Source organism: Urocampus carinirostris, chromosome 6, assembly GCF_059441175.1.
Source record: "Urocampus carinirostris isolate Australia breed hairy pipefish chromosome 6, RoL_Ucar_1.0, whole genome shotgun sequence".
Classification (NCBI taxonomy): Eukaryota; Metazoa; Chordata; class Actinopteri; order Syngnathiformes; family Syngnathidae; genus Urocampus; species Urocampus carinirostris.
The window spans coordinates 21,980,475-21,995,788 of record NC_142354.1 but is presented as its reverse complement, the minus strand read 5'-3'; the positions used below and the strand labels follow the sequence as shown (position 1 = coordinate 21,995,788).

Below are 15,314 nucleotides of genomic sequence, written 5' to 3'. Positions count from 1 at the left end.
ACCTCTTAAATCTTCTAAGTGGTAACTGCCAAACGTGTCCCCTACTACTGCTGCTATTTATATAAGCAACCATAGAACCCCTAGCCTTAGCTGCAAGGTCGCATAATATTACAGGTATTAAATCAGCATTAAAGAGTGCCGATGATGTCATCTTTCGAGCATATAGCGTTTCAGAGGTATGTTCAAAACATGTAGAGTACTCCTCGGTTTAGATTGCAGACACTGCGTTTTTTACATTATAATCATGACATATTAACACTAAAAACACACAACATATACAGTACAGTCATTAGATTTATTTAGACCTTTAGTACTTAACTGTTGCTACGCTAATAAACATGTTTCTAAGTGCATAGAGAATGGACTGAAGCTTAAAAATTCAATTCTAAAAAAAAAAGCACCGCGATGGTTTATATGATTTTATACTATTTAATTGTTTTTGATCGCCACTGAAATATGTAGCAATAAGATGATTAACTTATGGTGTCTTGAGGAACATACTTGATACAATTAAAGGCTATCAAAATCATAGACCAGGGGTCAGGAATCTTTTTGACCCAAAGAGCCATAAACGCAAAATGTTTTTGTTTTTTTATATTTATATAATTTTTGAGAGCCACGCCACATATTTTGGGACAAAATTCAATAAAACTCCAAAAGCCGCTTTCCAGACAAAAGTTAATTCTTCAGCGCATTGTGTTTTATTGTGTGACATTTGATGGTTTAATAAAATCTATGAAATAGTAATGATGCCTGGGTCCCATATCAATATAAATATACCACTTAAGACCCACAGTTACCTAAGAGTATTGAGGCTCATATGGTCTGTCATATTCGTCCGAAATAATGGTTTCCAAACAAGGCACAAGCTAAGTTCCGCCAACGAAGATACCAATTTATTTACCTTCACTGCAGACGGAGCTGAGCAAAGGAGACAAGAGTGGGCATGTTCTGTCCTGTGTATAGCCCCGCCCATTCGTACTGTTCACCCTATCAAATTGCTCTAGGTGCTTTGCGAGAGTTTCAGGGTAATACGTTTGTTATGGGTTAAAGTATGTTCTGTGATTTTTCATTATAAAGTGTCTCAACTGTGGACCCAAATTGTTTAATAAGCTTCCATATAAAGGATTACTTAGCGATATATAACTAAAACAGGTTCTGCTGGTGTGACACCTTGACCAAACTACTTTAAATTGTTTCATATGTGTGTGTAGGTTAGACCAACCTATTTAATGACTAATAGTGGTTTAGCACTACACATCAGTTCATCGGTTTAACATTTAGTGATCTAAAAAGATGTACATGTTGTGTATAACTTCCGAGCCACGAGTACTCATGAACAGTCATATATGGCTTGTGAATTCTAGGTTCCTGACCATAGATCATCACGATGGATTTTTAATATTGTAATGGGTTCCACATAAATTCTGTTGTTTAATGATACATACTTTGTCCTTTCATTATGTTTCCAACTGCAAGTGCCAGTAAGGCAAACTAAAAATGCTACATTTACTATTTTTATATGCGATGTAAATGGGCTTTGACCAGTTCCATGACTACCTCAGTATAATTTTTCCCCTTTTGTTTTCCTTCTTTTGTTAGAGTAAAATTGTCTAATCCGGCTCCAGATAGTGTTTCTCTTTCTGGAGTAGGATTTCCCATTTTTTTGTATCTATACTTTTTGGGGCTTTTCATTTTTTACTTGACATTTTGTTGACATGTATTTTACTTATCTGCTACTTGTGTATCAGTGTCCGAAGTAACCTGAGTTGCTTGCGTCCGCACTAATGTTTTTGTGGCTTTTTGGTTTACTCAAGGCTGGGCGTTGATTCTCAGAACCTTTCAGGTCCTCTTTTTATTGTCCCCCTGAGCAAACAAAGCATCTTTGATGCTATTAACAGCGTAGCGTGGCCAGGGAACTGGTTCCCTTTGCCTGGAATCTACAATACTTGATTCTGGTCAAAGTTTTGGATCTTACAACCCTCAAACCATCATGGGTGTGTCTGAGCTCACAGAACTGATGGAGGCCTTCCTATTTGTTGTACCTTCCTTACAGTTCTCATCTCCCTTAAGGTTTAACCTTCCGTTCCGCTCCAGTAAGTCTTTGGTGTCATGGGGGTTGTCGTTGTCGCCCTCATTGCCTATTTCAGAAACGTTTTCCTGGTGTTCTTTGGTGATGTTGGCGGTGGAAGAACGGAGGCTCCCCATCGAGTCGTTCTTTTCCAGACCAGGACAGCAGGGGCAATTGCATGGTGTGAGGTAGAGGTAGACGAAAACCATCACAATGCTGATCAGGCACGCTATGAGAGTAGTGTACGCAGTCTTTAGGTTTTCCAAGCCAGTGTTGGAAGTTGTGTTGAAGACCACAATTGTGAAGTATAGAGTCTCGTTCATGGTGTCCCCAGTGGCATAGCAGGTGTACACTCCGGAGTCACCTTCCTCTAAAGGTCCTAGCTGGAGGTTTCCGTCACGAAGCGTCACCGCACTTTTGTTGGTCGCAGACAACAGGATATTTCCTGGAAGTGTCCAGGTTTTGACCACGTCTCTTTGCTTGGTGTCACAGTCCAGTACCAACACTTGCTCCAGATAGGCCTGTCTTTCCTCTAGTTTCACCTCACTGCAATTCAAGTAAGCTTTATCTAGTTCAAGAGTTGGGACTTTCCGTCTGGGTTGACCCGCGAGAACGCAGGTGTGCTCGTCTTTGAAGTCCACGACTGAGCTGAGACCTTTGAGGTGCCAGCGGGCAACCACATCAAAAAGCTCACAGCTGCACGGGAGGGAGTTGTTATGGAAGTAAAGGCCGTTTTTTATCCAAGCAGGCAGATATTGCATCTCATGATAGGCCAGCACTTTGATCCGGTTAGAGGATACATCCAGCAGTGTCAGCGTCTCCATACGCGTCCGTTCTTTCACCAACTCCAAGGGGAAGCGCGAGATTAGATTGTGGCTCAGGTAAAGCTTCTGCAAGCTGACCAGGCCTGAAAATGCGGCAGAGCGATCTATTTGCGAAATGCTGTTCTTGTAGAGCAGAAGGACTTCTAAGTTTTCCAGAGGCTCAAATATGTATTCATCTAGCTGTCGCAGCTCATTGGAAGACAAGTCTAGGAAGCGTAGCTTTGTCACATGCACAAAGGCCTCCGTGGACAGAAAGGAGAGACCGTTGTGGCTCAGCAGTAGCGTGTGGAGTCGCTTCAGCACCGCGGGGGTCCACTCGGCCCTCAATCTGCTGATTAAGTTGAAGCTGAGGTCCAGCACTGACGTGTATTTAGGAAGTGGGATGGGCGGGTTGGTTAGATTCGTTCTGGAACAGCTGATGATGTTGCTGGCGCACACGCAGGCCTTACGACAATCCAGCGGACCTCCAATGGACTGTCCACTGACGTGCAGCCAGAAAAACAGAGGCGCCACCAGGAAGAGCGCCTTGTGAGGTAGGTTTGATCTCCTCATTGTATCAACAGTCTTTACAGTGCCGGACAACCTTGAACCTGTGGAAATAATCCCAATAGTTTCTGTTAGTTTTTAGTTGTTTACATTTGCTCCATGGTTCTGTAACGTGCATTAACCAGAGGAATGCAATGATTAACAAATATCACAGTATGAACCTCGCAATTTGAAACTAATTGTGATTTTGTGTATGGACACTGCTTCGGAAAGATGTCAGGTGTCCAAAACTATCGTCCGGGCGCTATCTGCGGCCTGTTGACCCGCATATACTAAAAAGTATGCTTGCTCCCTAAAGTAGCGGTACAGTATTTTAATCAGTTTTACTCATAGTCGCCACCTTTGGCTTGTGTCATCATCACAGCCTCTAAAACACGTTCATGATGCGTGTGCAAGCACATGCATGCTGACAGACTCGAGATTGATAGAAAATTTAAATAAAACTGGGATATTGGACAGGGATGTGAGGGCACAAAAATGATGTCTTATGTGGGATTTGTATCTTAATAAATGCAACAAATGAATATATTTTACATAACATCAGGCTCACCTAAAGAAATGACACAATTGTCCCCCATTTGTTGCTACAGGTACCCCCAAAACAAGCAAGGCTGGGCAAAAACATTTTTGAAAAATCCTTCGATTTGGTCACTCTGAGTAGTTTATATCCTTTTAAACTCTCATTTTCAGCTGCACTACACAATACAGTCACATCTAGTGTTCAAATAATTCACAACTGTCTCTTTTAAGAAGATATATTTAGAGAAATTGTTTAATTGTTACTTAGCTAATCTCATTGAGGGTTATTTATTGTTTAGCAACAAATTTAAGCCTTAGAAGCAGAAAAAAACAGATTTTGGTGCATTGAATAATTAAACACAATGGCCTGTTGCCTTAAGTGGCTTTCAAAGGAAATGTTTTGGACACTATTTGTCTATTCTGTTCTATTAATTCACAATTATTTTTGGCAGAACTCATGTTTTATTATGAAGTTGTTGGAATAAATACAAAATATTAGCAGGTAAGATGGGATTTCTAATTGTAAGCAGATACATATTATACTTAAAACCTCTTTTTTTTTTTTTATTTACACATTTTTATCTTTTTTTTAATGTCTTGCACTGAAAGTAGAAACCGTCCAATTGTTCTGTGTGATATGAGACTTCTTCTGAATAAGGGCTTTAACATGACCGGAGTAAAGCTCTTCATCATTTCATTTTGCAGCAATCTTAACCATGACTAATACAAATTGAACCGCATAAACAGCATACAGACAAAGTGCTAGAACTGTTAAAATAGAATTCAACGCGGTGTTTCTAAAAGACGGGCATAGTAATATCACTATTGCCATTTTGCTGTTATTTTAGCACACCATTTGCATTATAATCAAGATAAAAGTTCAAATATATCCAACCTGTACTTGTAACTTTAATCTTTAGCAATTTGTATCAATTATACATTATGCTGTTCTGTACCTGGAACTACATACAAATGCCTTAAAAATCCCTATCCACAGCTCAAAAGTTCTTGAACTCCGGTGTTAGAGGGATTTACATATTTTTTTATTAAATATATATTTTACAAAGGTGGTGTATTAAACTTCTAAATATTATATTTGCTGACGCTATCTTCTGGCTGCCATCATACATTGCAGCTCCTTTTCTTGTGAGTGCAAGTATGTGAAATTCTCAGATGTGCTTGAATAAACTCTTTTTCATCTTTTTTGAGGGTTTGTGTTGGCATTTGGACTGTACTGTATTTAACTCAGTCCTTTTCTTACTTTCACCATTTTCATCCTGAAATAAAAAAAACCACAACCACACACGTGTGATATCACGCTCCCCCTCCCATCCATCCATCGTAATGCACTTCTTGGCCGGATCACCGATGAGAAATATAAGATAAAAGGAGATGGGTGCGTTGGATTTTTTTTTAAACAAAGGATATTTGAACTCAGGTCTACAATGTTAACACATAATTAAAGTTCAAAATGTAAAATGCCTTTTTATAATTTCACCTCAAACTATGATGCGCACCTTTAGTGTAGTCCATGCATTTGTCCATTTATATTTGCTCTGTCATGCACTCTCGACTAGAAGTAAGGGAAGAGCAAGCTCCACCATGAGTTTATTTACCATGTGTTGGTCCTTTACAGCAAAGAGAGCAAAACAAAGTCCCGGTTCTTGAATCAACCCTGGATCCAACATCTCGGCACCGGATCGAATGGTGACTCCCTTTTCGTCCCCTGCAAAGAATGCATCACAAACGGGTGAGTCGCAAGCAGCTCGGCAGCCTGTCCGCAGTCTTTTCTCACAGTGAACGCAGTGAACGCACCACGACCATGTGATTCACTTGATGCAATGGGTGGCACGTCACCGCTCGATTCTTTCTCTTTCCCTCTCTCCCCGCCATCCCTCTCTCTTTATTCCAAACAAAATCTTGCAATTCAATCAATGCTCATTGCGGTATTGCAACCAAATACCAATCTTGTCTACTGCTTTCCACTGGACATCACTTTTTCTTTACTGAAGTGCTGCAATATATTATTTCAATAAATCTAAAACTCATTTCTGCCGTTTATTATTTGGGTAAAACTAAAAATGTTTTCAAGATAGAATACTAACCCTTAAAAATCAACAAATGTCTCGGCCCGTGGCTTTGTAGCGAATTATGATTTGACCGATAATGGATAATTGATAACGAATATAGAACAATAACCCTTAAAAAAATGTTCCAATTGTTTTAAAACAGATGAAAATAATGCAATATACCTGGTGGGTTGCGGGTTTAGTAGACACTCAAAATAAGGAGAGAAGACCTCAATGGATTTTGAACTTGCCAGGAGAACAGGAGAGGAGTGTATGAAAAACCCTCCCAAATTCCGATTCTCCTTTAAGCCCTTTCTTTTTTATTAAATCTAATAGGTTTCAAAAGCAGATCCACCTCTTAAGAGGTGGACAACAAATGACGGCAACATTACTGGTCGAAAGTGACAATGATGTTAACGTTTCATAACAGTCAAAATGACAAACTCGCATACTATGCAATCTCCTTGGCAGTTGTTCAATATTAGAAATGGAATAAACCTTTCAATGACATTTGTAGAGAAACAGATTTATGATCATTTAGATCCCGGAGTGGTCATACTGTATCAGAAACTAGGCAATAATGTTAATTATTTTTTTAAAAGAAGCAATAATTTGTAAAAGAAAATGACAGCCGTGTATAGTCTTATCAATATTAGGGATTTTTGAAAAATAAATTAAATGTGAAAATATGTATAATATAGAAACATTGGTTGGCGTTGGTGAGGTACAGGCTCGGCAAGAGTGGCTTGTGAGAGTCGTTAGATAGACTAGCCGCATTAGGCTGGACCTGCAGCAACGCTATTGTCTTCCCTCCCGACGCCGCTTCAGTCACTTCCTGAACCTGATAATAATCCACGGGGCACCCACCAGTGATCAACATTTCTTGCGCTCTTCTGACTTTCCGATTTAATTAAAGAATTGCTTTTCAATTTAACGAGCCACTAAAAGCTAGCTGCCGCCATGCTCCGCCGCTTGTTTCTGCGGCCAACTTGACTTATGCGCCCACCCCGCTGTTTGACTGACAGCATACCCCAACATATCACAGACTCACACACAGGCAGACATGCCCACCCAACACATATACAACCTTCCCTGTGATAGCATTTGCTGTCTGATGTCTGCTGCAAAAAACAATGCAAAATACGTTAATATCAATGACAATTCCACGAAGCAGTCAACCGGCTATTACCGAAGCGCAAAGTAGCGAGGGATTACTTTGTTGAATTTCTAAGTGTCGTTTTCTGGATGGACAAAATAAACTGCACTATCGTGTATTGGCAATCAATGAGGTCAGTGCCTTAAAACAGATTTGCAGGCAATGATGATGTCAGTGATGTCCTTCATTTGTATCTGTCCTGCGCTACGGTGAAGGGCAGGCCGAGCGTGCGCTCACTTTGGTGTGCACTGCAGCACTTTTTTGCTGGACGTGATGCGAATGCAGGTGAGATACATTTTTTGCAGGATATGAAACCAAATGGTCGGTTCTAGGTGTGCTCAAATGGCAGATTTGAAAGATACCGGTTCAAATCTGACACCTGGTTTTCTTGTATAGAAGTCAACATGCTTATTTTGGTTTGTTTTGGCTGCAGGATAAACACCATCTTATTTCACAAGTGTGTTAAAGTTAACTCAAATCAGTTTTAACTTGAACTTAAGCTTTAATTTGACAGCAGTGCAGCTTATGTTGTAACAATAGAATACGTCCCCACCAATGCGATATTTAGTGATGATTGTACTTCAGCCATGTTTTAGTTTATTGTCAGAAGTGGCCTTAAGCACCAATGTTAGGTCTATAATCTCATTTTTTTGAGTGGAATACACGATGAGAGATAGGAAACATAAATTCTAGCTCAAGAATATTACATCACATTAGGTAAATACCAGTTTTTATCCCTGTTGACAAAATACAATTGATTTCTTCAGGCAAAAGCTGAACGGCTTGAGTAGGATTTCCCTAAGGATGATGAGGCTATTGACAGTAAGATAGTGCTCCATTCAACTGAGGGATCCCTTCAAAGGGACATTGGGTATTGTTTAGCGCCCCCTAGTTTAACGAAAAAGGAATACGGTAATAACCAAAAATACATTAACTATCAAATAAACTTGCATTTTTTAAAATACTTTGTTTTATCTAATAGTCTTTATCGTCATTGATAATAGCACGATGAATCATTCTATGCAATGAGACATTCAAGGGTACAGACGGTGCCCTACTTACGAACGAGACATTCTGGACGATCGTTCGTAAGTTGATTTTGTTCATAAGTTGCTCCAATGCTATATTTTGCATGGAATGTATGTTAGTCTTGTATAAATAAGTATGTTTAAGGCTTGTATAAGTAACCTGTATTGTTTAATACTAAAAAAATAAACATTTCAGAAAATAATATGCTCTATAAAGATAAATAAAGTTAGGTTTAACTTACTTTTGGAAGATGAGCATCAAGAGTTGGGCGCGTTCTTCCTCCGTGGTAGAAAATGCCCGAAAAAGCGATCCAACCATTTTCTCAACCACATCAAGCTTTCTTATTCCACTTTAATTTAAAAAGAAACTGCTCACCTCTTCTTTACACTTTACACCAACCATAATAAATGGATGCACGAGATAATAAACAATGAAGATGTCAAAGAGATACACTATACTGTAGTATCTTTACACACGAACTAGGAAGATTAAGCTGGATTTCTTCTCCAGTGTGGATGCTGGGTGAGCGTTCCCAGCGCCACATGCCGGTAGCGGCAGAAAGAAGCAGTGCAGTAATGTCCTGTTCTCTGAAAAAGGTGCACACAATACAAAATCTAACTTACAGCAATGTTTGGTTATTTTTCGACATCCCGAAAAAATGTATCTACCGTTTTTCGTAACTCAAATGTAAGTAGAGGAGCATCTGTACAATGAAAGAATAGTGCATTAAGGCTTAACAAGAGGGAGCTGACATCCTGCTGCTAATGGTTACCCAGAATAAAAACCTTTATAAAGGCTGGGCTATAAAATGAGGGCAAAAATGATGCTGTTAGGTCACTTTTAGTCCTCTAGTTTCTATTCTTCCTCAAGTTTTGGTTGCACTACACAATGAGGCGCCATCTAGTGGTCATATATTACACATTATCCGTTTAATTCTTAATGTTTAACTTTGTAATACGTTTAAAATCAGCTTTTCGGCTGCACTTATTGTATAAGAATACTGGTATTCCAGCTCAGACATTGCCTGTAGTTCATTTATATCCGGAATATTGAGTAGTAAAACTTTGAAAGGAACTGCTCATCTACAGGTCTTATTTTGACCGATCCCTTAACCCGGATATAAAAACATAGAGGAAGATAACCCGTTCTTCTTCACCTACTATACAATAATGTTGTTTCCCTAACTTTTACTGTTACTTAGTATTTGTCAATTGGATTTCGATTTTTTTGTTGATGGAGCTCATTTAAGTCTGCAACTGAACCACATGACTTTGACAAAAGCTAGCTCGACCCGCAGCATCTTGCACAAATTGATGAGACATTGAATTCTGCTCTTCTTGTTAAATGCAAATGTCAAGGTTGAGATCATAGGCAACCTACTAAACAATGTTTCCCTTACTATTGATTTGCGTAGATTTTTGTTGGTGGAGCATCTTTATTGAGGTCATTAGAGTCTTCGAACTCTACACAGGAGGTTTGACAATGAAGGTAATCCTAGTATTCACAAAATGATCTGATATTAAGAATAATTATGACAATTAAAAGATAAATTTCCATCTTTTAAGCATTATGTCTCAAACTTACTCGAATAATTGCTAAATAAGAAAAAATCATTTAAATGAGTAAACTAATAATATTGTGCTTAAAATAAAATTATTTTGCCCACTTGAATGATTTTTCCCAATTTATTAGAAAATAAGGTAATATATTTTAAAATGGAGAAAATGACCCTTGCATTGTTTTAAAATGTCACTATGGTATTATTACAATTTTTTGTTACAATCATAGGTAACAATAATCGCTGCCCTGTTTTGTGTTTATCGTTTAAGTTGGTTGTATTGTGTTGATTCACCACTAGGTGGCAAGTGCTTTTAAATCACAGCCCCTTTATGTATACATGGTTATTTTGAGCTGTATGTACCCTGCTCCTGCACTAAAATGGCTACAAATAGTCTCATATTGGCACAAAAATTCAATTTGGCACAGAAAAACATGCCCTTTGAGCACAAAAGTTTGCTCGGCCCCGCTAGGAGAGTGCAATCCCCGTAGGGCAGAAATGTAACTAACTCTACTCCCACATGCTTGTTAAATTAAATTTTATACACACAGCATTTGCAGTGCATTATTCCATCCAGATTCTCATCTGTTCTCGTGGAGTAGGTGTGATGTTGCAAATGGACTTAAGTACGCTGAGACTGGCGCACCACCCACCACTCAGAAGGACATTCATGGAAGGTATTGCAGTTATTGAGTGTGATTATATGACGCCAAATTCACATTCAAGCTCTGATAGATGTGTGATTTTGGAGTTATGGTGTAGCACATCTGCGGCACAGTTCTGAGGTCATGGGATAAAATCCAGCTACCAGCCTTCCTGTGCGGAGTTTGCATGTTCTCCCCATGGGTTAATTGCATAGGAAGTGAAATAAATGCATGTTGACCAATCATGAGAGGGAGAAAAAGCGTCTGGAATAGAGTCAAGTCATGTTTATTCGCATAGCTCTTAATCACAAGGAGTCTCAAAGGGCTGCACAGACCACAGATTATTGCAAACTGCAGACTTTTATTACACCATCCCCTGATCTAAAACCTACGTGAAGGCAAGGAAAAACCTCAGCATGAGGACGATGAAAAAACCTTGAGAAAGGATAAATAATAAAAATATGTTAAACTCTGGGCTGCACGGCAGCGCAGTGGTTAGCGCATGTGTGGAACGGTTCTGAGGTCATGAGGTCGAACCTTCCTATTTGGAGTTTGCATGTTCTCCCCGTGCTTGCGTGGGTTTCCTCCGGCTACTTCGGTTTCCTCCCACATTCCAAAAACATGCATGTCAGGTTAATTGAGCGGTCCAAATTGTCCCCAGGTGTGAATGAGTGAATTAGTTGACCGTCTCTGTATGCCCTGCGACTGGCTGGCAACCAGTTCAGGGTGTCCCCCAGCCCACTGCCCGAAGATAGCAGGCTATTTGGACAGAGAAGAAAAGAACTGGTCCAGAGGTCACGTCAGTGATGCATGCAAATTATATTTGTTTGGATGTGATAGTAAACATGATGTTTGGCGATACATTGGAGAAAGACTAAACCCAAAGTGTGAAAAAGTTGATGAAAGTTGGATGAGGAAGTATCATGGTTTGGGGCATGTTTTCTGCAGGCGGAGTTGGGCTTTTTGTACAGCTACATTGCAGAGTGAATGCTAATATGTATAAGAACCTCCTCACAACCCTACAAAGGATAAGTGGTGCAGATAATGGATGGCTGGTGTTAAGATGTGCATTGTCATTCTCTCTTGTTGTATCCGTGCTTGGTGCTTTGAAGATGTCGCGTGCCTTTTGCAGCATAGTGTTGATTTAGTCAGCGGCCTTGCAGAAGGACATTACGCCGTCAGCTTTATGCTCCTCTCGTGAATTATAAACGAGCTGGTCCAAGTGGGTTGGAGTCATTGAGAGCAAGGTCCCGTTTTCAAGGCTTCTGGAACGAGAGCTTGCAACTTGGAAGCTCTCCAACGTTGTCAATCTTCATTTCATTTACACTCAGTTGCCACTTTAAGGTCACTTAATTGTTTATTTTGTGCACTCTGTGTTTTAGGTCATGGCTGGGCTAGACTTTTTCAACTGGCCCACCAAGCGACAATGTTAAGATACACTGGAGATCAAAATTAGAGAACAATTTACAAAAAAAAAAGAATAATTCTGAAAAGGTGCCATCTTCACTGCTCAACAGTTTAAGGACATTTTGTTGGGTCTATACCATGCTACTACAACACTTTTTCATAAAATTTCTAAGGCATTTCAACAAACTGTATTTTGACAAAAATGCTCTAATCAAAATGCGAAAACTCTTTAAGATACCTCCCACTAAATGGTGCTAATTTCCTTGATTATCTTTCAACCCCTATTCAAATGGAATTCAAACTGTGGGTTTTACCGACTTTGTGAGATGGTGGGCTGTTATAAAGTGACTGAAAGCCTCCGGCAGCAGGTTATCCAGATGAAAACGAAAGGGATGACACTATCAGCAGTGTTTGAAATAACGTCTGCCCGGACGCCCAGGGCGTGTATCTTTTACGTCGAGAACACTAGAAAAATCCAGAAGTGGTTAGGGTCAAGCCAAAACCTAAGCCCCAGAAGAAAGATTCATAAGAAGCAAAATTTATGACGCTACAAAACGTAAACGTACCGTATTTTCCGCACTATAAGGCGCACCTAAAAGTCTTAATTTTTTTCAAAAGCTGACCATGCGCCTTATAATACAGTGCACCTTATATATGGCTCAATATTAAATCGCAAGGTCTCGCAACTTACGCAACAGCCGCCGACTCGATTTTCCCCCAAACGTGGAGTAGTTCGCGGTGTATGCTGGGATTTATATACCGGCGTTTCATTGGCTAACCAATGTGTCAATCATTATTTGAATCGATCGCTATTGGCCAAAGTTATTCGGAGCCTCGGATAGGCTAGAGGGCCAAAACAAACCCTGCAATTGGCCGAAAAAGATGTGTCAATCGTCAGTCAAATCGATCGCTATTGGCTGAAGTTATTCGGAGCCTCGGATTGGCTAGAGGGCCAAAACAAACCCTGCAATTGGCCGAAAAAGATGTGTCAATCGTCAGTCAAATCGATCGCTATTGGCTGAAGTTATTCGGAGCCTCGGATTGGCTAGAGGGCCAAAACAAACCCTGCAATTGGCCGAAAAAGATGTGTCAATCATCCGTTAAATCGATCGCTATTGGCTGAAGTTATTCGGAGCCTCGGATTGGCTAGAGGGCCAAAACAAACCCTTCAATTGGCCGAAAAAGATGTGTCAATCATCCGTTAAATCGATCGCTATTGGCTGAAGTTATTCGGAGCCTCGGATAGGCTAGAGGGCCAAAACAAACCCTGCAATTGGCCGAAAAAGATGACTGAATAGCAGCTTGCTAAACTACGCCATAAAGAAACATGTTTCATTTGTCTGTATTTGTAAACATTTTACTCTCCTGGATTTACTACCCTCACGGTTGTAAGAAGACCATAATTGCGTATCATTATTGAACGTGAGAACTTAGGTGAGCTATGCGGCTTTATATTTTCCCGGTATCTTTTTTTAGAACGATCTTGATGTTGCTGTGATGAGTTGAGTGAATTAAACTCAATTCCAAGTGTTTATTGTCATATGCACAGTAAAGTTAGCGAAAAAGAAAATAGAAACTAAGGAATGGTTGGCATTTCTTGAATCCCAAGACTTTAACCTTCCGAATGATATTTGAAATGATGCATTTGAGTGACATCATACGGACACCGCATCCGCACGTGTCTACGACACGTATCTGCTTCTTTGCAAGCTTGGGGAATGTTAAGGGGGTAACCAGTTTGACTGAATCATCTGACTGTTTTGTCGACGTTCCCATTGTAGCCCCTTATAATCCGGTGCGCCTTATCTATGGAAGATATAGGACCAAAAACTATTTTTTGGGGGTGCGCCCTATAACCCGGTGCGCCCTATAGTGCGGAAAATACGGTACATTAAAAGCATTTTGGAAAGAGGAGTTCACGTGGCCTGTAGCAGACGATGCAACGCAAACATTGCATGAATGAAAATGAGTAAATACAGGTACATACTGATGGCAGATGGAAAACAGCGATGTCATATACATGCAATGAATGTTATAAGTAGATTTATAACAAACTTAATTTTAAAGTGATGTTCTGTTATATAATCTGATTATCAATCCTTAATACATTGCAACAATGTTTTGTGTTTTTTTCTGCGATTACCATAAATTCCGGACTATAGAGCGCACCTAATTGTAAGCCGCACCCACCATATTTTAAGAGGATAACAGCTTTTGTACTTACACAAGGCGCACCTGTATATAAGCCGCATGCGCCCACATTAATACATGTGTCACAATTACAGGATCAACTCTAACTTGAGTCCCGCGATTGTAACTGAATGTAAAGTACACAGTTCACAAACCACAGCCGGCAAAATGAATGGAAAATGATACCGTTACTTAAGGTTTGATGCAGACCTGCAGAGTCCGGGTACCCGTTGAAAGTAATCCAAGGAAAATAAGTCTATATATCCAAAGGTAAGGGAGGGGATAATATATATCCACTATTTTCCACTGCGACAATAAACAGGTCTCACTCACCTTTACCCCACTTCCCGTCAGCCCCCGTTTGCTCCACCTCTCTTAATTCGCAAAACATATCAGAATAAGCGTCTCAAATAACTACAAATAAATGTATTACAAAAATATGCAGTTGCAAATACATATTATACATGGTTACACATATTTTCAGAGAAAGACTGTACACCGAGAGAGTTTTCAAAGCTTTAATAATAATAATATAACTTTCATCCCAAACCGTGCCTGTGAAAGATAGCAACACGCTACTAACAACGCACTCGCAACACAGTAGACGAGTCTGTTAAATTTTTTTTACCGTATTTGTAAAAATCACGGTAGACCGTCCTCATCTTCCTCATTATAACTGACGCCATCAAAGTCGTCTTCCGCAGTATCGGAAAGAAACGTTGTCATATGGACGTCGTCCCACGCTCCCTTATTCCAAAAGGCGCTAGCAACATGCTTGCAAGGTAAAGTTTACGTGCAGTAATTCTGTGTCCTTCTTTATCGGACTGCTCGATTGCTTTTAGCTTGAAAGTTGCGTCATGTGCCTTTCTTTTTGCAATTTGCATGACGAGGGTATGTTTACGCTCATTTAAATTGTTCACAAGCTAAGAAGTTGCAGTCTTCCTCGGCACATATATTCCAGCGGTCTAAATCTTACCTTTTGTACTCGAGCGCCGCTGGCGACCGTTAGAAAAATTACATAAATTGGCCACATCACTGAATAAGCCGCAGGGTTGAACGTATGGGGAAAAAAGTTGCGGCCTATAGTCCGGAATTTACGGTAGTTGAATTATTGTGTTTCAAGTTGTGAAAAATGGGGCAGGCAACTTTATAGCTGGGCTCGCAACTTTTCAGAGTTCTCTGCCCTGGTCTCAGCTAACTTATTGTCATGAGTTTCAGACACTGCTATCAGCCATAGCAAGATAAGTTGATCGTTCCAAATCTGCGATTTGAAGAATATTGAATCTTTCCAAAAATTAAAA

At 39.9% G+C, this 15,314-nt stretch overlaps 1 protein-coding gene across 1 annotated transcript; it reads right to left on the bottom strand.

Annotated features, from left to right (window-relative positions):
- Positions 1-741: 741 nt before the first annotated feature.
- On the bottom strand, positions 742-8,600 carry LOC148364171 (amphoterin-induced protein 1-like). The gene is made up of 3 exons (XM_088338298.1): positions 8,456-8,600; positions 5,577-5,686; positions 742-3,485 (listed from the first exon to the last, which is right to left on the bottom strand). The coding sequence occupies exons 1-3, from the start codon at positions 8,530-8,532 to the stop codon at positions 1,984-1,986; spliced, it is 1,689 nt and encodes a 562-aa protein (XP_088194424.1). The 5' UTR covers positions 8,533-8,600; the 3' UTR covers positions 742-1,983.
- Between the last annotated feature and the right edge of the window lie 6,714 nt (positions 8,601-15,314).

Excerpts from the sequence above, each read along its gene's own strand:
- LOC148364171 (XM_088338298.1), bottom strand. The coding sequence starts at position 8,532 with ATGGTTGGATCGCTTTTTCGGGCATTTTCTACCACGGAGGAAGAACGC. Across the intron at positions 5,687-8,455 it reads TTGATGCTCATCTTCCAAAA|GGGACGAAAAGGGAGTCACC; the intron begins GTAAGTTAAACC and ends CATTCTTTGCAG. Across the intron at positions 3,486-5,576 it reads CTGTAAAGGACCAACACATG|GTTCAAGGTTGTCCGGCACT; the intron begins GTAAATAAACTC and ends TTATTTCCACAG.